The following is a 23385-nucleotide window of genomic DNA, read 5'->3' as shown; positions in this document are numbered from 1 at the left end:
AGAGAGAGAGAGAGAGAGAGAGAGAGAGAGAGAGAGAGAGAGAGAGAGAGAGAGAGAGAGAGAGAGAGAGAGAGAGAGAGCACAGGCATTAGCAGCTCCTACATACAAGTAACTAAACCAAGTGACGTTTGCTTCATGTATTCTTATACAAGTTGTCATGGACTTACGACCTATGTAACTTACCAATGGTTGAATTTACAACCCCGATCGTGACCAATAATGTCTGGCCATATCACCCAGTACAACACAGTAACTTTCTACTAACAGGAAATTCTAGTTAGGAGTATTATTTGTTAGTTGTTGGGAATTCAGAAGAAAAGAAGAGGATTAACAGGAAGGCTGCAAAAGCTATGCAGAGCCTTCTTGGAAAGTATTGGAAATTTGATATTCTTGTGGATATCTACAAGAAGTGATTTAGATATACAGTACAGTATTATACATAATATTGTGTGGGTGTGAGGTATGGGGACATAATATTATCAGAGAAGTAGAAATTTTATATGAAAATGTTAAGAGCATACCTATGATGTGTGCACAAAGAAATACATACAATGACATTGTTTAGGCTTAACTTATTGCACATCCTCTTGATATTAATACAGGCATTTGATTAATTATTGGATCAGACTCATTACTGGAAAACTTTCTCTCTCTCTCTCTCTCTCTCTCTCTCTCAGAAACAAATCCACAAAATTATTAGGAGCAGCAGCTGCAGAAGTGGTGGTGGTAGTAGTAGTAGTAGTAGTAGTAGTACTGGTGGTGGTGGTGGTGGTGGCAACAAAAGAAGTAGCAATAACAGCAGTGGCAGTTCAAGTTCTTCTTTGGATAACGTTACACAATACCATGCTTAGCATCTCTGCCCTCCACACATCACTGGTCTCCCAAGCGTAGGCGTAGATTCGTGTCAGCTCCTTCACACTTGTACTGGTGTGGACACACTTTGCACCTCTTCCCCCCCCACATCCCAATTCCATTCTCCATGTGGCTGCTATGACCTGATGCCATGCTGGCAGACATGTGGCACCTGGCAACTTCACTTTACATCTTATTATACAGTTTTATTTATATTAATATACTGCAGCAGCATTACTACTGTGTTGTCTTGGGCACCACCTACACAATAACAAGAATCTTACTGGTAAAAAATGATGGCTGCGGTGGAACGGAGTTGACAGCATCCTCTCCCTCGCTACTCAGGTCCTTCATGCCCACATACCCCTGCTCGCCAATGCTACTTCAGCTTCATCACCTCCTGGTTAACTGCTACACCACTATCATATCTACAGTGCCTCCTTCAGCTGCTTCAGGATCTCTCTCAAGCCTTCTTCTGCTTGCCTGCCCATCAGTCTGTTCCTGTACGACTTTAATGCTACATCAACGACTGCTTTTGTGCTGTGTTCCCATCATTTCAACACTTAGAACTTCTCAGCTGTCAGTCTTTGCTTCATTGCTGCATCACTGACTGCTCTAGTGCTGTGTTCCTGTCATTTCAAAACTTAGAACTTCTCAGCTGTCAGTTTTTGCATCTGCTGCAAGGTGTGGTGTCTCTACTGTGTGGCCTGTTCCTGACACATGATTCACCACGTCTCCTGTTCACGTGGTCTTCCTGCTTGTGGCTTCTAGTACATATCTGCCATGGCCCACCACACTCGACAAAAATGATATTAACACCACATGCATTATTAGTGCAGCATTATAATGTTTGCAGTTCAGTGTTATTTTGCAATTTATTTGGCACATAAATGCCATGTTCTCTTGTTTTAGGCATCCAGTGATGTCCTAGTGTTTTTCTTGGCCTGTGATTTGATGTGCTGACATCACAACTCATGTGAGTTTTGTGATTGGCCACAGTGTGCTATCTTCTGATGTCATTGCCATGTGAGCATTGTGATTCATCAGCATGTACCTGCTGTTCTGATGTTACTGTTCTGCAAGCCTTGCAATTGGCTATAGTGCATCTATTACATGCTTTACACAGATAAGCATGTCAATGTAATGTGAACTGCATCACCCAGTGTGCTTCCATCACCACATGTTTTATAGGCATGAGGGTATATCTACCAGGTGTGGCTGAGCATTGTGCTAGTGTGCACACACACACTGCACCCTCCCCCCCCCCACACATTCTATTCTCCACGTGGCTGCTGTGATCTGACGCCATGCCTTGGGCATTTGGCCTGACCTTGCTTTTGTCTACAGCAGTGACCTGAGCTGCTGGCCAGGCGGTTGTCTCTTCCGGATCGTAACCAATCCTCCTCCGCCCAGCCTTGCTGATGGACATGTGGCTTCTGGCAGCTTCATTTATATTAATGTACCACAGCAGCATTACCACTGTGTTTCCTTGGGCACCATCTACACAATAACAAGAATCTTACTAGTGCATACTCTTTGATAATGAATGTCCTCTAAGTTAGATACAGTGACTTCCCTGTGTTCTATTCTGCAACTGCATAGCACAGTGGGTAAAGCACTAATGGAAGATCAGTGGGTAAATATCACTGAATTTAGATGCAATGAATGTTTCCATTTTCCAATTTTTAATAGTCAGGTAACAGAAGCAATTGAGCCATCTAAAGATTAAGTGATGTTATTAGTGAGTGAGTACTGCATAAGTTCATGGAATCTTGATGACAACTGGAATGAGGGAGAGATTCACAGTGAATCTTCAGGGCAAAAACCCTGAGAGCAACAAGGATCAGCTCAGAGTGTGAACCCTCCATCGATAACAAACACATTCCCGGTGTGGTAGGAAGACTGCATGTGGTAGGGGAGGGAAAGAAAAGAATCTTATATTAATACTACTACTACTACTACTACTTCTTCTAAATCTTGATTGTGTTTTAAAATGAATGAAATTTTTTTTGAGTTATTGACTAATTACTGATTTACTTTTTGCAACAGTGATTTTGACAGTAAATAGTGAGGATAGACTGAATCTATCTATCTCTCTCTCTTATAAAAGAAGTAAGTAGACTTCTGTAAAAAATTAATAGCACACAGACACACACCAGAACAGCCTCCATCTTATATTTGGAAACTACTGCAGGAGCAACTCACCTCATTGGAAGCCAAGAAAAGACACAAGTTGGCAACTTCCTCAGCCTTTGCCAGACGGCCAATCCTCTTGTTCCCCATGAAGATAATGTGTTCCTGGTAGAACAAGACATTGTGGGTGGAGATTTGTGTACCTGAGTTTTAATGTAAATTGTGAATGTGTGCATGATTGTGTACTTTATTGGTGGTGACTTTTTTCTATTTATGAAAGAAGGAATTTTTAACTATGTAACGAATCTGAAATATGTTTCAAGAGTTATGTGTTTACTGCAATGTGATAATGATGCTTGTTGATCTCATAAATGCTGCAATATGTTCTTGTTACTTTAGTGTACAATATGAGGCTTACCAGTCTGTTGTTGGGGCTGGCTATGGGGGATGGGCACACCACATTGCACCTGCAGGAATGTCAAGCACTACATGAAGTACTTTTTCGGGTCAATGTCGAGGTAATGTTTGCTTGCAGTGTGCCATTCTGCAGCAATGTAATCTAAGTTTGGTGCCTTATGCGAGATGGAGATGTGCATTATCTTGGATGTTCACACAAGATTCACTTCAGTTAACAATCAAAAGAAATCCCTTATATAGGGAAACTTGACTGTGGTGGATGCCTCATATATCTTAATGAATAGAGAAGCACAACAGAAAAGCATCAGCAAGTCACCTGATTCCATCCTGCACGTGCTCCATAGCCAGGCCCTTGGTCAGCCCAATGATAGCTGCCTTGGTAGCACCGTAAACACAACGACAGTTTATTGCCCGCAGTGAACTGGCAACGGAAGCCATGTTGATGATTGAGCCCCCGCCAAGACTGATCATCTGAGGAGTGAAAACTTGATGAATTAAAGGGAATAAATAGCTCTGGTTTTTCTTGCTCCAAGCACTTAGCGTCACACTTTGCTTCACAAGTATTCATGTTGTAATATTGATGAGAAGGTTATTTCTCTACTCACTCTTTGAAGTTCCTAAAGGTTAACTTTTGATGCATGCATGTCCTAATGCCAGTCCCACATCCCTACTCTAAAGACAGTGATTCAGGAAGATTTAGTGATTCAGGAAGATTTTGAAAGCAGTGATACTGATGGTGATTATAATAAAAGTTGTGATAAAAAGAATACTGAAATAGCTGGAGGCCCACCTTGGGAAGGAACTCCCTGCAGAAGAGAAACATGCTCTTCACGTTGACATCAAAGGAGTTGTCCCATTCTTGATCGGCAGTCTCTAGCAGCGGGCTCTGGTGCACGATGCTGGGGTGGAGGTGGGACAGCGTGAGTGGAGGGTGGGCAGAGGGTGCTACACTGGCTGGTGTGGAGGGACGGGGTGAGTGGGGGTCGGGAAGGAGGGCAGAGTATGCTACACTGGTTGGCGTGGAGGGGCAGGGTGAGGGTGATGGGAGGGAGGGCAGAGAGTGCTATGCTGGCTGGGGTAGAGGGACGGGGTGAAAGAGTGACAGGAGGGAGGGCAGAGAGCGCTACAGTGATTGAGGTCCCCCAGGGCCGTCGAGAGAAACGAAACGTGCCAGTGCAGGAATAGTTTAGGGCCCCCACCCCCGCAGCCAGTAGCTAAAGGTAGAGATAGGGGACTCGCATCTCTACCTTTGTGTCCCCCATACCCAATGGGCCCCGGTGGAATGCACCGGCTGACCGGGTGATGTTCATCTGTGTATTTAAATTACCCGACACAGTTGAACAGGACGTCGATGTCAGGATAGTCACGCGCCAATGCCTTGATGCCCTCGCCGTCCCTCACGTCCAGCACGCGCCGCACCACGCCTGTCATGCACAAAGCCGTAAATAACACAATGGACGAGTTCTGCATTCATCAGAACAATGACACGCAGTGGTATTCTTTTCCACATCACTGCGGGTAAAACACACACACACACACACACACACACACACACACACACACACAAATCTTACAACACCTGACATCTAAGGTCATGTCACCAGTCTGTACTTACGGTCGGAGGGCAACTCGTTCAGCTTCTCCACGTTGATGTCGACGGCCACCACCAGCGCGGCGCCCTCCCTCAGGAAGGCCTCCACCGTGGCCCGTCCGATGCCTGCCACAAGCACATCATACTTGGTACTGACATTCATTCACCCACTGATCGCTGCCCTTTGCTCTAATTCAAACAAACCGCTGCTGTATTGCATCGTGTATGTCATGTAATACTGAAATTAACTACAATCGACTATTTTACCCTGGGCTGCGGCTGTAACCAAGCAGCGCTTTCCTGAGAGCCTTCCCGTGGGAGAGGCCATCGTGTTATGGTGAGGAGTCAAGGGCAGTCCTGCCTCTCCACACTCGCGATGACTTGCACTCGCCCTATCAGTCACGTAATACATGTGACTGTAATTCATAGGTTTATATATATATATATATATATATATATATATATATATATATATATATATATATATATATATATATATATATATATATATATATATATATTACGAGGGCAAAAAAATGTTTGTTCTCACTGTTTCAATCTGACAGCCTGGGCGGCCATATCAGGGAGCAAAAGCAAGATGATTTGCCCGTCAACTTGTTGTCTCCTACTATATTTCCTTTCTCACTATAAACCTCCAATCTTCCTTTCCTACCCACTTTAACTCTTCATATTTCACCCAACTTTTCTATTCCCCCAAAATCGCAAATCGCATATCAGGGAGCGGCGAGCTTCCTTGAAGCAGAGACAGAGGGGACGCGGTGACTAGTTGCCTCAGGCACCTTGCCTCGCATCTCTGCTTCGCTTTTGTGCCCTATCTCCGCAAGTGAGATCCCAGTGTATACCTGTGCTGAGAGACACTGACAGTTGTAAGCGACAGTGACCGTGGTGATAGCCTGTGACCTGTGATATAGGGGTAAAACTGTTTGCAGTGGTGGCGTCCACCATTCCCCTGCCCTAGTGACCTTGAACTTGTACATATGTGGTTTCCGTCAATATAAGGCAGTAAAGGACTCCAGTGTGTTTGCACTCTCCCTCTGAGTGTGTGAACAGCCAGACAGTCGGGAAATAGCCTGGTAAGTCCTCAATCAAAACCGGACCTGTGTAATAAGTACTGCCGCTCGCCCCGGCATCTGTATCTTCGCTTCAAGAGACAAGAGGCTCTTATAGAAAAGCCTGACGAAGGGGGGTGGCTGAATGACCATAAATACACGAATAAATAAATAAGTATATATATATATATATATATATATATATATATATATATATATATATATATATATATATATATATATATATATATATATATATATATATATATATATATATATATATATATATATATATATATATATATATATATATATATATATATATATATATATATATATATATATATATAAAGCCTGACGAAGGGGGGTGGCTAAATGACCATAAATAAACGAATAAATAAGTATATATATATATATATATATATATATATATATATATATATATATATATATATATATATATATATATATATATATATATATATATATATATATATATATATATATATATATATATATATATATATATATATATATATATATATATATATATATATATATATATATATATATATATATATATTTTTTTTTTTATGTAGGAGGGACACTGGCCAAGGGCAACCCCGCCCCCCCCAAAAAAAAAAAAAAAAAAACTGAGATGCCAGTCCAGAAAAGGGTCCAAAGCTGTAGTCAAAAATTGAAGGAAAAGTGTCTTGAAACCACCCTCTTGAAGGAATTCAAGTCATAGGAAGATGGGAATACACAAGCAGGCAGGGAGTTCCAGAGTTTACCAGAGCAAGGGATAAATGACTGAGAATACTGGTTAACTCTTGCATTAGAGAAGTGGACCGAATAGGGATGAGAGAAAGAAGAGTCTTGTGCAGCGAGGCCGCGGGAGGAGGGAAGGCATGCAGTTAGCAAGATCAAAAGAGCAGTTAACATGAAAATAGCGGTAGAAGATAGCTAGAGATGCAACATTGCGGCGATGAGAGAGAGGCTGAAGACAGTCAGTTAGAGGAGAGGAATTGATGAAACGAAAAGCTTTTGATTCCACGCTGTCTAGAAGAGCGGTATGAGTGGAACTCCCCCTGACATGTGAAGCATACTCCGTACAGGGACGGATAAGGCCCTTGTACAGTTAGTAGCTGGGGGGGGGGATGAGAAAAACTGGCGGAGACGTCTCACACCATCCAACTTCGTAGAAGCTGTTTTAGCTAGAGATAAGGTGTGAAGTTTCCAGTTCAGATTATAAGTAAAGGACAGACCGAGGATGTTCAGTGTAGGAAAGGGGAACAGTTGAGTGTCACTGAAGAAGAGGGAAAAGTTGTCTGGAAGGTTGTGTCGAGTTGATAGATGGAGGAATTGAGTTTTTGAGGCATTGAACAATACCAAGTTTGCTCTGCCCCAATCAGAAATTTTAGAAAGATCAGAAGTCAAGCGTTCTGTGGCTTCCCTACGTGATATGTTTACCTCCTGAAGGGTTGGACGTCTATGAAAAGACGTGGAAAAGTGCAGGGTGGTATCATCAGCGTAGGAGTGGATAAGACAAGAAGTTTGGTTTAGAAGATCATTAATGAATAATAAGAAGAGAGTGGGTGACAGGACAGAACCCTGAGGAACACCACTGTTAATAGATTTAGGAGAAGAACAGTGACCGTCTACCACAGCAGCAATAGAACGGTCAGAAAGGAAACTTGAGATGAAGTTACAGAGAGAAGGATAGAAACCGTAGGAGGGTAGTTTGAAATCAAAGCTTTGTGCCAGACTCTATTAAAAGCTTTTGATATGTCCAAGGCAACAGCAAAAGTTTCACCAAAATCTCTAAAAGAGGATGACCAAGACTCAGTAAGGAAAGCCAGAAGATCACCAGTAGAGCAGCCTTGACGGAACCCATACTGGCGATCAGATAGAAGGTTGTGAAGTGATAGATGTTTAAGAATCTTCCTGTTGAGGATAGATTCAAAAATTTTAGATAGGCAGGAAATTAAAGCAATGGGACGGTAGTTTGAGGGATTAGAACGGTCACCCTTTTTAGGAACAGGTTGAATGTAGGCAAACTTCCAGCAAGAAGGAAAGGTACATGTTGACAGACAGAGCTGAAAGAGTTTGACTAGGCAAGGTGCAAGCACGGAGGCACAGTTTCGGAGAACAATAGGAGGGATCCCATCAGGACCATAAGCCTTCCGAGGGTTTAGGCCAGCGAGGGCATGGAAAACATCATTGCGAAGAATTTTAATACGTGGCATAAAGTAGTCAGAGGGTGGAAGAGAGGGAGGAACAAGCCCAGAATCGTCCAAGGTAGAGTTTTTAGCAAAGGTTTGAGCGAAGAGTTCAGCATTAGAAATAGATGTGATAGCAGTGGTGCCATCTGGTTGAAATAGAGGAGGGAAAGAAGAAGAAGCAAAGTTATTGGAGATATTTTTGGCTAGATGCCAGAAATCACGAGGGGAATTAGATCTTGAAAAGTTTTGACATTTTCTGTTAATGAAGGAGTTTTTGGCTAGCTGAAGAACAGACTTGGCATGGTTCCGGGCAGAAATATAAAGTGCATGAGATTCTGGTGGTAGAAGGCTTAAGTACCATTTGTGGGCCACCTCTCTATCATGTATAGCACGAGAACAAGCTGTGTTAAACCAAGGTTTAGAAGGTTTAGGACGAGAAAAAGAGTGAGGAATGTATGCCTCCATGCCAGACACTATCACCTCTGTTATGCGCTCAGCACACAAAGACGGGTCTCTGACACGGAAGCAGTAGTCATTCCAAGGAAAATCAGCAAAATACCTCCTCAGGTCCCCCCAACTAGCAGAGGCAAAACGCCAGAGGCACCTTCGCTTAGGGGGATCCTGAGGAGGGATTGGAGCGATAGGACAAGATAAAGATATGAGATTGTGATCGGAGGAGCCCAACGGAGAAGAAAGGGTGACAGCATAAGCTGAAGGATTAGAGATCAGGAAAAGGTCAAGTATGTTGAGCGTATCTCCAAGACGGTCAGGAATACGAGTAGGGTGTTGCACCAATTGCTCTAGGTCATGGAGGATAGCAAAGTTGTAGGCTAATTCACCAGGATGGTCAGTGAAGGGAGAGGAAAGCCAAAGCTGGTGGTGAACATTGAAGTCTCCAAGAATGGAGATCTCTGCAAAAGGGAAGAGGGTTAGAATGTGCTCCACTTTGAAGTTAAGTAGTCAAAGAATTTCTTATAATCAGAGGAGTTAGGTGAGAGGTATACAGCACAGATAAATTTAGTATGAGAGTGACTCTGTAGTCGTAGCCAGATGGTGGAAACCTCGGAAGATTCAGGAGCGTGGGCACGAGAGCAGGTTAAGTCATTGCGCACATAAACGCAGCATCCAGCTTTGGATCGAAAATGAGGATAGAGAAAGTAGGAGGGAACAAAAAAGGGGCTACTTTCAGTTGCCTCAAACGCCTGAGTTTCAGTGAGGAGAAGAAGATGAGGTTTAGAAGAGGAGAGGTGGTGTTCTACAGATTGAAAATCAGATCTTAGACCGCGAATGTTGCAGAAGTTAATGAAGAAAGAGCTGAGGGGGGTGTCAAGACACTTAGGATCGTCGACAGAAAGGCAGTCCGACCTGGGGACATTTATAGTCCCCTCCCCAGATGGGGACTCTGTGGCTGGTGTAGGAGTCGCCATGATGATTTTAAAATTTTTGAGTGAAGGCTGTGTGTGTTATTATATATATATGTATATATATATATATATATATATATATATATATATATATATATATATATATATATATATATATATATATATATATATATATATATATATATATTTCTCACTTGCCATGTTGAGCGTGTTCACGATATATTCATCAACAGAAAGAATGAGTGTTGCAGTAAGACAACAGTAAAACGCGATAACGCTTGAGAATAATGATACGTACCACCTCTCAGTGCCGCACAAACCTCATCAGCCAAGCAGGAGTGAGAGAGGGAAGATGACGGGTAGCTGCCTAGTGTTGCTATCAGATGCCTTTATTGTATTCCTTACGAAGCGAGGTTGAAGCGGTTAAATTTACATTCTCTAGAGAGACGTAGGTTAAGAGGGGACCTGATAGAAGTCTTTAAGTGGTATAAGGGTTATAACAAGGGAGATGTAAGCAAAATTCTTAGGATCAGCAACCAGGGTAGAACAAGAAATAACGGGTTCAAGCTTGAAAAATTTAGGTTTAGGAAGGAGATAGGAAAAAATTGGTTCTCAAATAGAGTGGTAGATGAGTGGAACGGACTCAGTAATCATGTAGTTAGTGCTAGGACACTAGAGAGCTTTAAGAGAAGATTAGACAAGTTTATGGATGGGGATAACAGATGGAAATAGGTAGGAGTGTTTCATACAGGGACTGCCACGTGTAAGCCTGGTCGCTTCTTGCAGCTTCCCTTATTTCTTATGTTCTTATGTTCTTTATTCCACCAATTAAGCAGGGAATAGCAAATGTAAAAAAAAAAATGAAACTTCACTTATTATTATTAATTGTCATGGAGGATCAATCTACATCACAGAGAAGGTACATTGTATCACGCCCATGTAAATATACATTAGATAAGAATGCGCGCGCTCTTCCTCTAGTGTTGCTAAAACATGATCTCTTAATTTAATAATTCGTTCATAACATTTAAAACATTAGAATATAGAATAATTTCCTTCAAGAACTCACGAAAACACCACAACTCATTCTTGGTAACGTAGAGAAAAATAATATTACGTTTTTGATCAGCAAAATATCACCATTATTTGTTCTCTGGGTTTTGCCGTTTCGGCCTCCACTGAGTGTGAGAGCAAAGCCTAGCGCGTTGAGATCGTGTGCAGTCCAGCGTAGTATATACCTAGGTATATACTTTGTTATTTTTAGCATATCATTTTTCTCGTGATTCATTTCTAGTAACCCGAGTACTTGTTATCAAATAAATGTAGAAAAAAAGTGTAAAAAAATGAAGCACTGTAACGGAAAAGGTGGTAATAGGAAGTAACGTCAATTGTCAATTATATTTGTCAATTATACAATGGACCAAAGTGCCGCCCCCGAAAAAGTGCCGGTCAGGGCGGACCGCCCCCTCCGCCCCCATAGCTACGCCACTGCCTCGAGCTTCTTTTATGGACCAGTAACACGCACCTCCTTCCATATTGAGGGCCACTTGCACTCCCTTTGGCAAGATGTGAATACTGAAGAGGGGGGGACCAGGCTAGGTCACCTGAGCTGGTGAGGTACACCTGGTTTGGGATATGCACCTAATGGAGGGCGAGGAGTTTGGTGGTGAGGGCGTGTGCATTCCCCCACCAGAAGGGCCTCCCAGTCTGTGTGTGCCATGTCTTGCTGTATGGATGGCCATGTTCTAACCCAAGAACTAAGAAGAAATAAAGCGTGTAAGATGAAAGAAAAATGAAACAAGAATGAAGAAGCGAAGAAGGAAGTAACAAATAGGAAGAATAAATGAGGAAAGAATATGATAAACATGAAAGAAATTATCGCCACCCTGATAGATAAGAGACGAGACGTGACCACCGAGGAGAACAAGATGAGGTGAGGCATCATAAGACTGGCAGAGCCGGAGATTAGCAGCAGATTACAAGAAGAGATAACCAGGTCCCTATCAATAAATTAGCATACGAGGGAAGAAGAGGTCACTGGAAGCAAATGACATGCACAAAACAGACAGCTGGCACACCATAAGAAACGCCGCCTCCTTGTTCCTGATTAGAAGATGCGATTACCAAAGTTACTGGATAATGAACCTTATTGAAAGTTAAGGGAAAATAAATTGTATGATCGAAGTATGGGAAGATAAATACAGTTACTTGAAAATGGAAAGTATAGGAAAATAAACCGTATGATCAAAGCAAGAGAAAATAAATATCGTTACTCGAAAATGAACCTTATCGAAAGTTATAGGAAAATGATCGAAGTATTGGATCGAAGTACTGGAAGGTAAATCTTATAACAACGGAAGCCTTGTTAAGGCAAAAGGTCGCTCAAACATCACGTGTTTATTATGAGGTGTAGGAGACGAGAATAGACATAAGTAGACAAAGAGACAAACTAGACAGAGCCGTCAGACCAGAAAGGATCAAGATGGGCAATTCGCCTGTCACAGTACCGGTAAGTAGAGACAGACAATTGTAATGCAGTCAGAGTAAAATATTGGTGTTATATATTGACAGAGAAGGATTCGGTAGGTGTAGGATGTGTTTCCTCATTGAATATTCGTTGTGAGGTCTGTGTAGGATGTGATTTATTATTGATTATTAAATGTGTGGCCAGTAAATGACACATAGGAGTCCACTGCAGTCATCCAGCACAACCCTGAAGAATTGCACCTCTGTCACGTGAGAAAGTGCAACTATCATTTCCTGAGTTCGGAGGCCGGTTTTGAAGCCTCCAACTGCTCTGCTGTCGCGATCCTTCCTTATCCACCGGGAGTAGCTTGGAATTTTTTCCAAACATTTGTTCCACCTCACCATTCAACCACGTTTCAGTTAATGCGACAACGTCAACACGGTGCCGCAGAACGAAGTTGTGGTGAGGTCACCAACGTTTGTTCTGAGTTCTCTCATGTTGGTAGTCAGCACGGTCAGGTGACAGCTGATGCGCCTGCTCCCTCGCCGTCTTGCGTTGGCTTGGTGACCGGGTGTGGTGGCGGAACGAGACGTATTGTCCTCCCTGCCAGGAAGGGGCACTCCTGCTGAAGTGCTGTTTTAGGTTGGACTGCTCTTCTGGTATCGACCTTAAGTGTCTTGACACCCCCCCTCAGCTTTTTCTTCATTAACTTCTGTTGCAACATTCGCGATCTAAGATCTAATATTCAATCTGTAGAACACCACCTCTCCTCTACTAAATCTCACCATCTTTTCCTCACTGAAACACAGGTGTCTGAGGCAACTGACAGTAGCCCCTTTTCTGTTCTTCCCTACTTTCTCTTCCTCATTTTCAATCCAATGCTGGATGTTGCGTCTATGTGAGCTATGACTTAACCTGCTCTCGTGCCCACGATCTTCAGTCTTCTGAATTTTCCATCATCTGGTTACGATTACAGAGTCACTCTTCAACTAAATTTATCTGTGCTACATACCTCTCATCTTATTCTTCTGACTATAAGAAATTCTTTGACTACTTAACTTCTAAAGTGGAGTACATTCTGACTTCCCTTTTGTGGAGATCTCCATTATTGGAGACTTCAGTGTTCACTACCAACTTTGGCTTTCCTCTCCCTTCACTGACCATCCTGGTGAACTAACCTTTAACTTTGCCATTCTCCACGACTTAGAGCAACTGGTGCAATACCCTATTCATATTCCTGACCATCTTGGAGATACACCCAACATTCTTGACCTTTTCCTAACCTCTAATCCTTCTGCTTATGGTGTCACCCTATCTTCTCCGTTGGGCTCCTCTGATCACAATCTCGTATCTTTATCTTGTCCTACAGCCAAAAACATATTCAATAACTTTGCTTCTTCATCTTTCCCTCCTTTATTTTGTCATGCTATTGGCCGAATTTACCCTGAAAAGGAACAGGTTTTCTTAGTGTCCCCTGTGTTCAGTTTTCCTTCTAAACATATCTTTATTCTTAGTTATTAGTTCGTATAAGGCTTATTTACTCATTTTATATCATGTAGTATTATTCTCTTCATAATTTAAGCTCTTTATATGTATGGATATGTAAGGAAAAAGGTTTATTTGAGGTGGAATGTGTGGAGTCGGGAGGCGATACATGCACGTCTCTCCTACCTGAGTCAGCAAAATTCTTCAGAGCGTAAGGAGGCCAAGATAGTAAAAGAGGGGCGGCATTTTCAAGGGTTAAATTTGGTTGGTATTGTGGTGATTGAATGGGTGTGCAGAGGTATTGGCGATGTGGTGGCATAACCTTGATATCTAGGATCAAGTTGGTGAGTTTTTTATGGTACCAAAAGCTCTTGTCTGCTGAAATTTGGTTGGTGGGTTGTGTCGGTGATGTAATGCTGAGGGGTAGCGCTGGGGTGAGAGGCAGCCATTTTGTGGTTGGTGTTATAGTGGTGTTGTGGCGTTATTGGTAACCGATAACCGGGATTGTGACAATTTCAACCTGATGGCACAACAAAGCTAAACTCTTCGCTCAAATCTTTGCCAAAAAACTCTACCTTGGATGATTCAGGGCTTGTTCCTCTCTCTCTGACTATTTCATGCTACCTTTTAAAATCCTTCACAGTGTTGTTTTCCATTCCTTTGGAAGGCTTATGGATCTGATGGGGTCCCTCCTGTTGTTCTCCGAAACTGTGCCTCCATGCTTGCACCTTGCTTAGTCAAACTCTTTCATTTCTATTTATCAACATCTACCTTTCCTTCTTGTTGGAAGTTTGCCTACATTGAGTCTGTTCTTAAAAAGGGTGACCATTCTAATCTCTCAAACTATCGTCCTGTTGCTTTAATTTCCTGCCTATCTAAAATTTTAGAATCTATCCTCATCAGGAAGATTCTTAAACATCTATCAGTTCACAATCTTCTATCTGATCGCCAGTATGGGTTCCATCACGGCCGCTCTACTGGTGATCTTCTGGCTTTCCTTACTGAATCTTAGTTATCCTCTTTTAGAGATTTTGGTGAAACTTTTGCTGTTGCCTTAGACATCAAAAGCTTTTGATAGAGTCAGGCACAAAGCTTTGATTTTTCAAACTACCCTATTATGACTTCTATCCTTCTCTCTGTAACTTCATCTCAAGTTTCCTTTCTGACCATTCTATTGCTGTTGTGGTAGATGGTCACTGTTCTTCTCCTGAGGTGTTCCTCAGGGTTCTGTCCTGTCATCCACTCTCTTCTAATTATTCATCAATGATCTAAACCAAACTTCTTGTCCTATCCATTCCTACGCTGATGATACCACCTTGCACTTTTCCACGTCTTTTCATAGATGTCCAACCCTTCAGGAAGTAAACAATTCACGCAAAGAAACCACAGAACACCTGACTTCCGATCTCTCTAAAATTTCTGATTGGGCTGAGCAAACCTAGTATTGTTCAATACCTCAAAAACCCAATTCCTCCATCTGTCAACTCACAACCTTCCAGACAACTATCCTCTCTTCTTCAGTGACACTCAACTGTCCCCCTCTTCTACAATGAACATCCGCGATCTGTTCTTTACTTATAATCTAAACTGGGAACTTCACATTTCGTCTCCAGGTAAAACAACTTCTATGAATTTAGGCGCTCTGAGTCGTCTCCGCCAGTTTTTCTCTCCCTCCCCTCCCCCCGCGCTGCAAACTCTGTACAGGGGCCTTATCCGCCCATGTATGGAGTATACTTCATATGTCTGGGGAGGTTCCACTCATATCGCTGTTGTGGTGGAATCAAAATTTTTTTTTTGTCTTATCAGCTCCTCTCCTCTAACTGACTGTTTTCAGCCTCTCTCTCATCGTCGCAATGTCGCATCTCTTGCTATCTTCTACTGCTGTTTTCTTGGTAAGTGGTCTTCTGATCTTGCTACTGCATGCCTTTCCTCCTCCCGTGGCCTTTCTGCAGAAGACTTCTTTCTCTCGTCCCTGTGCTGTCTATCTCTCTAATGCAAGAGTTAACCAGTATTTTCAATCATTCATCCATTTCTCTGGTAAACTCTGGAACTCCCTGCCTTCATTTCCTCTTTCCTGTAACATGAGCTCTTTCAAGACGGAGGTTTCAAGACACTTATCTTTCAATTTTCGATGATTCTCTTGACGTCTCTTTTGGGATTGGCGCCTAAGAGAGTTTTTTTCATCCAGTTTTGCTTCCCTTGGCCAGTGATCCTCTTACGTAAAAATGAAAATAAAGACATCATCTACAGTAAAGTTCCATTAGATAAGATTTTTAATTTAAATGAATCACAGTCTTTTGTAACTCTTTGTGTTTGGAAACAATGAAAGATTAATCAAAAGGATGGCCAGGCAGCAGTTAGGCAAGGAACGCCCCCACTGGGCACTCGAAGTGTACATGACTCCAAATGGATACTATCAACGCCAAAGCGGTTTTTTTTTTTTTTTTTTTTTTTTTTTGCCGAGCCTGACTGTCCACTACATTTGAATTGAGTACCAGACTTGTTTTACATTCCACACGGGCACACATTAAGAAAACATTATCTCGGTATTGATAAAACAAAGCATCTCATGGATTTTTTTTTTTCGCGATCTTGTAGATGCAACGTGGTGTGCCCATCCCAAGTGGCCAGTCATGGGCTCCACAGCAGGTCCTCAGGTCATGGTCATGAGCAAGATCGAGACGGAATAAATGTATGTACTATTGAAAAAAAAAAAAAAGGAAAAAAAATCGTGACATTCTTTCAGTTTTGTTGCAATGCCCTTCTCATATGTTCAAGTCCATGACCTTTCATGATAAATAAATCATAAAATATTGGACACTTTCATGATTTACATAAAAAAAAGGAAAACTCAGGTACAGAGTTTCCACGCATAATGTCTTGTTCTGCCAGGAATACATCGCCTTTGTGGAGAACAAGAGGATTGGTCGTCTGGCAAAGCCAGAGGAAGTTGCTAACCTGTGTCTTTACCTGGCTTCCGATGAGGTGAGTTGTTTCCGCAGTGGTTTTCATATGTTAGTTGAGGACAGTTCTGGGATATATATATATATATATATATATATATATATATATATATATATATATATATATATATATATATATATATATATATATATATATATATATATATATATATATATATATATATATATATATATATATATATATATATATATATATATATATATATATATATATATATATATATATATATATATATATATATATCTTAACACTGTCTACTGACTGTTAAATCAGCATGACGGGTTAACTAATAATAATTCGAGACCCATCGAAGGTTTCGTTCGTGGGTTACCTCAGCACCATAACCAAGGCTATAATTCTAAGGCCCCCTTCACACGACCTGTTTTGCATGTAGGTACGCCTGTAGCTCCACAGCACTGCCCTGTCTCAAGAAATGATGTCTGGCAGCTCTGGTTATCTTTTTCTGTCAAAAGAATGGCGTCAGTGATAACATACTCGTACTCCGTCTCCAGACGATGTGCGAAACTGGTAGTGTGAAGCGGTCCTAAGTAAAATCATTATGTATTATACTCTTATTGATGTAAATTTTTTTTTCTCATGCAGTCTTCTTACCACACCGGGAATGTGTTCGTTATTGATGGAGGGTGCACACTCTGAGCCGACTCTCCTAGTTCTCATACTCTTGGTGCTGGAAATTCACTGGAAATTTCTCCATCGTTCCTGAGATGACTAGACACCACGAATTTCCGCTAACACCCAAGTCATCGTGAAAGAATGTTCCAAGGTTACACCGAGAAGTTTTATAAAAAAAAAAAAATTTGCTCACTTGCTTGCGCTTACCAAGGGGAAAAATGAAAAAATGGATAAGTTTACTGGTTTCCATTGTTATTGTAAATACTTGGTGTGGTGGGCAGCTCTTGAGTATGAGGCGTCGCCTGCAGTAGTACACCCAAGTGCCATTTCTTAAAATTCTCAAGAAACGGCTCGAAAGTTTTCTAAGTATAAAAGAGATTTTCTACAAAACTATTACAGCTATGATAATAATTCCTATACCCTTTTAAAGCTCATTGTTTGTACATTTTAACAAGAGTCCTTTGGCACAGAAAATATAACAACAAAAAATATGATTTAGAAATGAAAGAAAATAGTTCAGAAAATACTTGAAAAAATTCCATTATTTGTCATTTAATAATGTCCCTTGCCAGAGAAAATGCAAATCCCAACAAATGATGATAAGAAAAATAAAGTTTCACATGATACAGAGCGAGTGATAGGTACGTGTGTGATACAAAACAAAGCAAAGGAATGAGGCGGGCTCGCTTCACACAGGCTGGAGACGAGAGCAAGAGTACAGTCATGCACGCTGTCCTCTCACGAACTGGTGGATGAGTATACTACTGCACCAATACATAGGCTAAAGCAGCCCTTTGGCCAAAAAGGTCTTAAATCTAAACCATTATTATGGACTTACAACCTTATTTTCTGAGCGATGTCTCTCAACAACCATATAGAACAGACCTCGCGGAACTCTGTGATACCATTATTTCGATTTCTGGAAAGGTGGCGTTTGGGTATACTACTGCACGCGACGCCTCATTATAGAGTACTGCCTCTTAACACTTGTTCATGTTTTTCCCATTGATTTTTATCATTATGATTCTGGTGAAAAATAGAGAAATAAAAAACTGCACTGATTCTATTCTTGCATGCACACACACACACACACACACACACACACACACACACACACACACACACACACACACACACACACACACACACAAACAGAGAGAGAGAGAGAGAGAGAGAGAGAGAGAGAGAGAGAGAGAGAGAGAGAGAGAGAGAGAGAGAGAGAGAGAGAGAGAAATAAGTTTTTCGTGTAATGTTATCAGTCGAATGAAGTAAAGAGAGAGAAAAATCTTTTCTCAACGGCCCGCGCCTCGTATGCCTCTCACGGCACGTTATTTTCGTCTGATACCTATAATGGGATCTGATTTGCACACATCCTGTATTGACACCTGAGTACCAGAAATTATTAAGTCTTTAAGTACTTGAAAATGTTTGTCATTTAATACTTTTTCATAGAAAATAATTTGTTCTTGAGTGGTAGACTTTTTCATCTTTTAAAAATAAAACATGTTTTGTCCTTTAGACTAGAAGTCGTTTTTGTCTTTTAGTAATAGGAAATGTTTTATGCTTTAGTATCGGGAAATGTTTTGTCCTTTAGTAGTAGAAAATATTTTGTCTTTTATTAATAGGAAATTATTTGCCCTTTAGATCAAGCACATCTCACTTTAACGTTTCGTTTAGGGAACCCCTAATGTTCTCTCTGGGCAAAGGGTGTGGGAAGCAAGCACGTTTTACTAATTTCATAAATATTTTTTTCTTTATATATAGTACATATGACAGTTTTTCTAATATATGGACCCGATACTTGTGCATGTGTGTTTGTTAGATTTTGCATTAGCGATTCAATATTATAAGCTTTTATTATTATTATCATTTTATTATTTTTTTTGTGATATTGTCATTGTAACATACGAGCATGTGAACAAAGATGGAAAATAATGTGGTAGGGAGATAGGAAAAAGTCACATAAACGTAATTGTAACAAAGCAGCTACCAGTTAATAAATCTATCTATGTAAATAACAAGTGGGGTGGTTTGTATCATAGTAACTAATCGGTGGAATGCTGTGGAACGATAACAAATATAACGTATGTGATCAACTTTATTACAACGAAAAGTAAGTTTGCAGCTTTTCTAAATCAGAAAAAAAGAAAATAAGAACAATATTAATCGAGATCTCGACAGGACCGCATCATCGGAACCTAGATGGAGAGAATGGATGTGTGCGGTGGCTGATAGGACCAGTTTAATTAAAGGAAGAGAAAAGCCATGTATGGAGAGACACTTAAGATCGAATAATTCCACCTGATACAGGAGAGAGAGAGAGAGAGAGAGAGAGAGAGAGAGAGAGAGAGAGAGAGAGAGAGAGAGAGAGAGTGCGCATTAAGCTTTCCGCGTAGTGATAAATTTCAGAGTAGCCATCGTGTCCTGACAGTGATGACGCTGCAGCTCAAGGACAGTCCTGCCTCTGCTCACTCGCAGACTGGCAGTGACTTGGACTCACTCTCATTCATGTGATAGACAGTATGTCTCTACACACTGTTTACATTTATACCATGTGTTTATTTTCTATAATTGTGACAAAAGTTCTAAAATCATGAGATCCGTCAACTAAAGACAAAACACTGTTCTCAAGAGTACCAAACCGTTGCACAGACACATTAATTAAAGTAACAATATAGCTTATGGAAGAAAAAAAAAAAAATCAGAGACAGCAGAACCCTGGACTTTGTTTTGTTGGCAATGAAAAGGTTGAGCTAAGTTACTCTTGCCTTATGAATAAATACATAAATAAAACATCTGTGTGTTTATTTGGTAGGCAGTTATCTCTCGGCTGATTGGGCGAGTGCAAGTCATCGCAAATGTGGAGAGGCAGGGCTGCCCTTGACACTCAGTGCTGTGGCCACCACAACACGATGGCCTCTCCCACGGGAAGACTTTCGGGAAAGCACTGTCTCGTGACAGCCGCCGCCCAGGGTAAAATAGTGCATATTATTCCAATGAAGTAGTACATGATATACATGATGCAATGTTTGAATGGGTGTATGTACCAGGTGTTATGCTTGTGGCAGGCATCGGACGGGCTACGGTGGAGGCCTTCCTGAGGGAGGGTGCCGTGCTAGTGGTGGCCGTCGACATCAACGCTCAGAAGCTGAACGAGCTAACCTCTGACCGTAAGCACATACTGGTGACATGACCTTAGATGTCAGGTGTTGTAAGACCTGTGTGTGTGTGTGTGTGTGTGTGTGTGTGTGTGTGTGTGTAATCTTGCTACATAACATACCTAACAGACTTGCATATCTAAATTAATAATGACAGTGCTGGTAAGAACACAATTGATTTAGTGTCACTACTTTGATGAATCATCAGTCGTATTATTTGTGAAGAGACTGTGTACAATTTGTGGTAGTGTGGTGATGTTTTTCTTACTCTCATCTTGTTCTCGTGGTGGCGGCGGGGTGCACGACAGGCGTGGTGCGGCGCGTGCTGGACGTGAGGGACGGCGAGGGCATCAAGGCATTGGCACGAGACCATCCTGACATCGACGTCCTGTTCAACTGTGCCGGGTAAGTTTCATATACGAATGAATATCACTCATATTTTTTCTTTTGCAAAACATCCATATTCCACACCACCTCTTCTGGCCAATATCCCCAATATCTCCATCGAGGGATCCCAGCCAGTGTAGCACTCTACCGTCTCTCCTGTCACTCTCTCACCCGTCCCTCCTCCACCCCAGCATCGTACACCAGCGCCCGCTGCTGGAGACCACCGATCAAGAATGGAACAACTCCTTTGATGTCAACGTGAAGAGCATGTTCCTCTTTTGCAGGGAGTTCCTTCCCAAGGTGGGCTTCTGTTATTTCTTCAGTGCTTCATCATTGTTTAATAATCATAATAGTCTTATAGTAATCATCAGTATTATTACTTTTATGAGTATTCTTCTAGAACACTGTTTTCAGAAATGTGATGTGGGAATGGCATGATAGGGATGCATGTGTGTATCAAAAGTTGGCTCATAAGGGCTGAGGAAAGGGCTAACTGTTCTTAACCTTTGTTTATGACTTATGAACATTCGTAGAGCAAAGTGTGACACTGAAAGTGTGTGGAACAGAAAAAAACAGAACTATCTATTCCCTGTGGTATTAATCGAGTTTTCACTCCTCAGATGATTAGTCGCGGCGGGGGCTCGATCATCAACATGTCTTCCGCCGCCAGTTCGTTGCGAGGAATCGACCGTCGTTGTGTTTACGGTGCTACCAAGGCAGCTGTCATCGGGTTGACTAAGGGCCTGGCCATGGAGCACGTGCGGGATGGAATCAGGTGACTAGCTACCATTTTACTTGTGAGCCTTCCTATTCACTGAATTACAAGAAGCATCAGCTGCAATAAATTGTGCATGAAACTTCTTTTGTTTGTGAACAGAACTTGATTTTGTGCGCTTCCAAGAATAAACACGCCACAGTCTCGCAGGCTTGGATGACACCTCGGCAGGCTGGCGGATATCAAGAAAATACTGATTTATGTATAAGTTGACATTAACAATTAAGCAATTCATGCATTATTTTATATTTCTGAAGATGCAACGTGGTATGTCCATCCCCCGTAGCCAGCCCGAGCTTCGGCAGCAGATCCACAGATCCTGAGGACTCGGACTTGGTGAGTGTCTAGTTTTTTGTTGCCGTGCCAACGAAGGTCTATATGTTATCATCACCCAATAAAAGTTTGAACGAAAAAAAAATCATGCATACATTATGTATGTGTCGCTTAGTTATAAATTCTTCTTCATACTGAAGATGATAAAATTTCATCTCAAATAATGATAACAGTCGTGCACATTTTCATAATCTGTGTAAAAAACTCACGCATAGAAATCCTCACTCACGTCTTGTTCTGCCAGGAGCATATCTCCTTTATGGAGAACAAAAGGATTGGTCGTCTGGCAAAGCCTGAGGAGGTTGCCAACCTGTGTCTTTACCTGGCTTCAGATGAGGTGAGTTGCTGCTGCATTGGTTTCCAAATGTGAGGTGAAGGCTGTTCTGGGAGCCAGTGGTTATCTATCTCTCTCTCTCTCTCTCTCTCTCTCTCTGTATATATATATATATATATATATATATATATATATATATATATATATATATATATATATATATATATATATATATATATATATATATATATATATATATATATATACACGCCATTCTTTGCTCTTCACTGTTAAAATCACTATTACAAATGTACTGTAAACTACTAATAACTCGATGGCAATCATCATGAGTTTCATTGTGAGAGTAAAAAAAAAAAAGAGTAAAAAAAAAAAAATACTTTCCACTTCTAAACCTAGATAATATCATATTTTCATAATGCTATCTTTTCCGAGTGCAGTCTTCCTACCACACCGGGAATGTGTTCGTTATCGATGGAGGGTTCACACTATGAGTCGATCTTCGCGGTTTCCAGACTCATCGTCCAGGAGGTTCACGGTAGCCGCCAACGCGTTTGAGCTGCCACCACCACACATTCATCGTGATCGATCTTGTCTTATTGTATTACAGTATATAAAATACATAAGATCGTGCAATTGCTTGTATTTGTAAAAACAAAAAAATGGAGGGTAGAAAAGTTTTGTGTGTGTGTGTGTGTGTGTGTGTGTGTGTGTGTGTGTGTGTGTGTGTGTGTGTGTGTGTGTGTGTGTGGTGTCCCATAAGTTTCCATACACAGGAAAAATTGTAAGAAATTATAGAATTATAGAATAAAAAAAATTTCATTTATATAATATGCTCTACATGACTGCCTTTGTGTTGAACACACATTTTAATGCGTGTCCTCCACTGCTGAAGAACACGTTCAAACACATCTGGATTTATGCTTGTAATGGCGTTCGTGATACCATGTATGTGGAAACTCATGGGACACTCTGTATGTATGTGTGTATATATATATATATATATATATATATATATATATATATATATATATATATATATATATATATATATATATATATATATATATATATATATATATATATATGTACATATATATACTAAATCAATCTCTCTCTCTCTCTCTCTCTCTCTCTCTCTCTCTCTCTCTCTCTCTCTCTCTCTCTCTCTCTCTCTCTCTCTTATGGATTGACTTTCTA

The 23385-nt window shown here is 41.0% G+C and overlaps 2 protein-coding genes across 8 annotated transcripts in view; one reads left to right on the top strand and one right to left on the bottom strand.

Moving 5' to 3' along the window:
- Positions 1-23385, bottom strand: part of LOC135099821 (dehydrogenase/reductase SDR family member 6-like) — a 158395-nt gene that overhangs the window by 792 nt on the left and 134218 nt on the right. For 4 of the 6 annotated variants that reach the window (XM_064002386.1, XM_064002394.1, XM_064002403.1 and 1 more), the window contains 7 exons: positions 5261-5409; positions 5018-5119; positions 4730-4826; positions 4193-4301; positions 3719-3873; positions 3404-3452; positions 3058-3150 (listed from right to left, as the gene is read on the bottom strand). In XM_064002386.1, coding sequence (XP_063858456.1) covers positions 3058-3150; positions 3404-3452; positions 3719-3873; positions 4193-4301; positions 4730-4826; positions 5018-5119; positions 5261-5405 — 750 coding nt within the window. In that variant the 5' untranslated portion in view covers positions 5406-5409. Of the gene's footprint in view, positions 1-2516; positions 2755-3057; positions 3151-3403; positions 3453-3718; positions 3874-4192; positions 4302-4729; positions 4827-5017; positions 5120-5260; positions 5410-23385 lie in introns of those variants that run through there. The other 2 variants (XM_064002421.1, XM_064002413.1) reach the window with 2 other exon arrangements.
- LOC135099843 (dehydrogenase/reductase SDR family member 6-like) lies at positions 20056-22821 on the top strand. 2 transcript variants are annotated; one of them, XM_064002453.1, is made up of 8 exons: positions 20056-20213; positions 20309-20410; positions 20707-20803; positions 20977-21085; positions 21406-21560; positions 21818-21896; positions 22138-22230; positions 22701-22821. In XM_064002453.1, the coding sequence occupies exons 1-8, from the start codon at positions 20099-20101 to the stop codon at positions 22725-22727; spliced, it is 777 nt and encodes a 258-aa protein (XP_063858523.1). In that variant the 5' UTR covers positions 20056-20098; the 3' UTR covers positions 22728-22821. The 2 variants fall into 2 exon arrangements, with proteins under 2 accessions (XP_063858523.1, XP_063858515.1); XM_064002445.1 differs by having other exon boundaries at positions 22626-22821.

This window comes from Scylla paramamosain, chromosome 1 (assembly GCF_035594125.1).
Source record: "Scylla paramamosain isolate STU-SP2022 chromosome 1, ASM3559412v1, whole genome shotgun sequence".
Taxonomy (NCBI): domain Eukaryota; kingdom Metazoa; phylum Arthropoda; class Malacostraca; order Decapoda; family Portunidae; genus Scylla; species Scylla paramamosain.
This window is presented reverse-complemented; position numbering and strand designations above follow the sequence as displayed.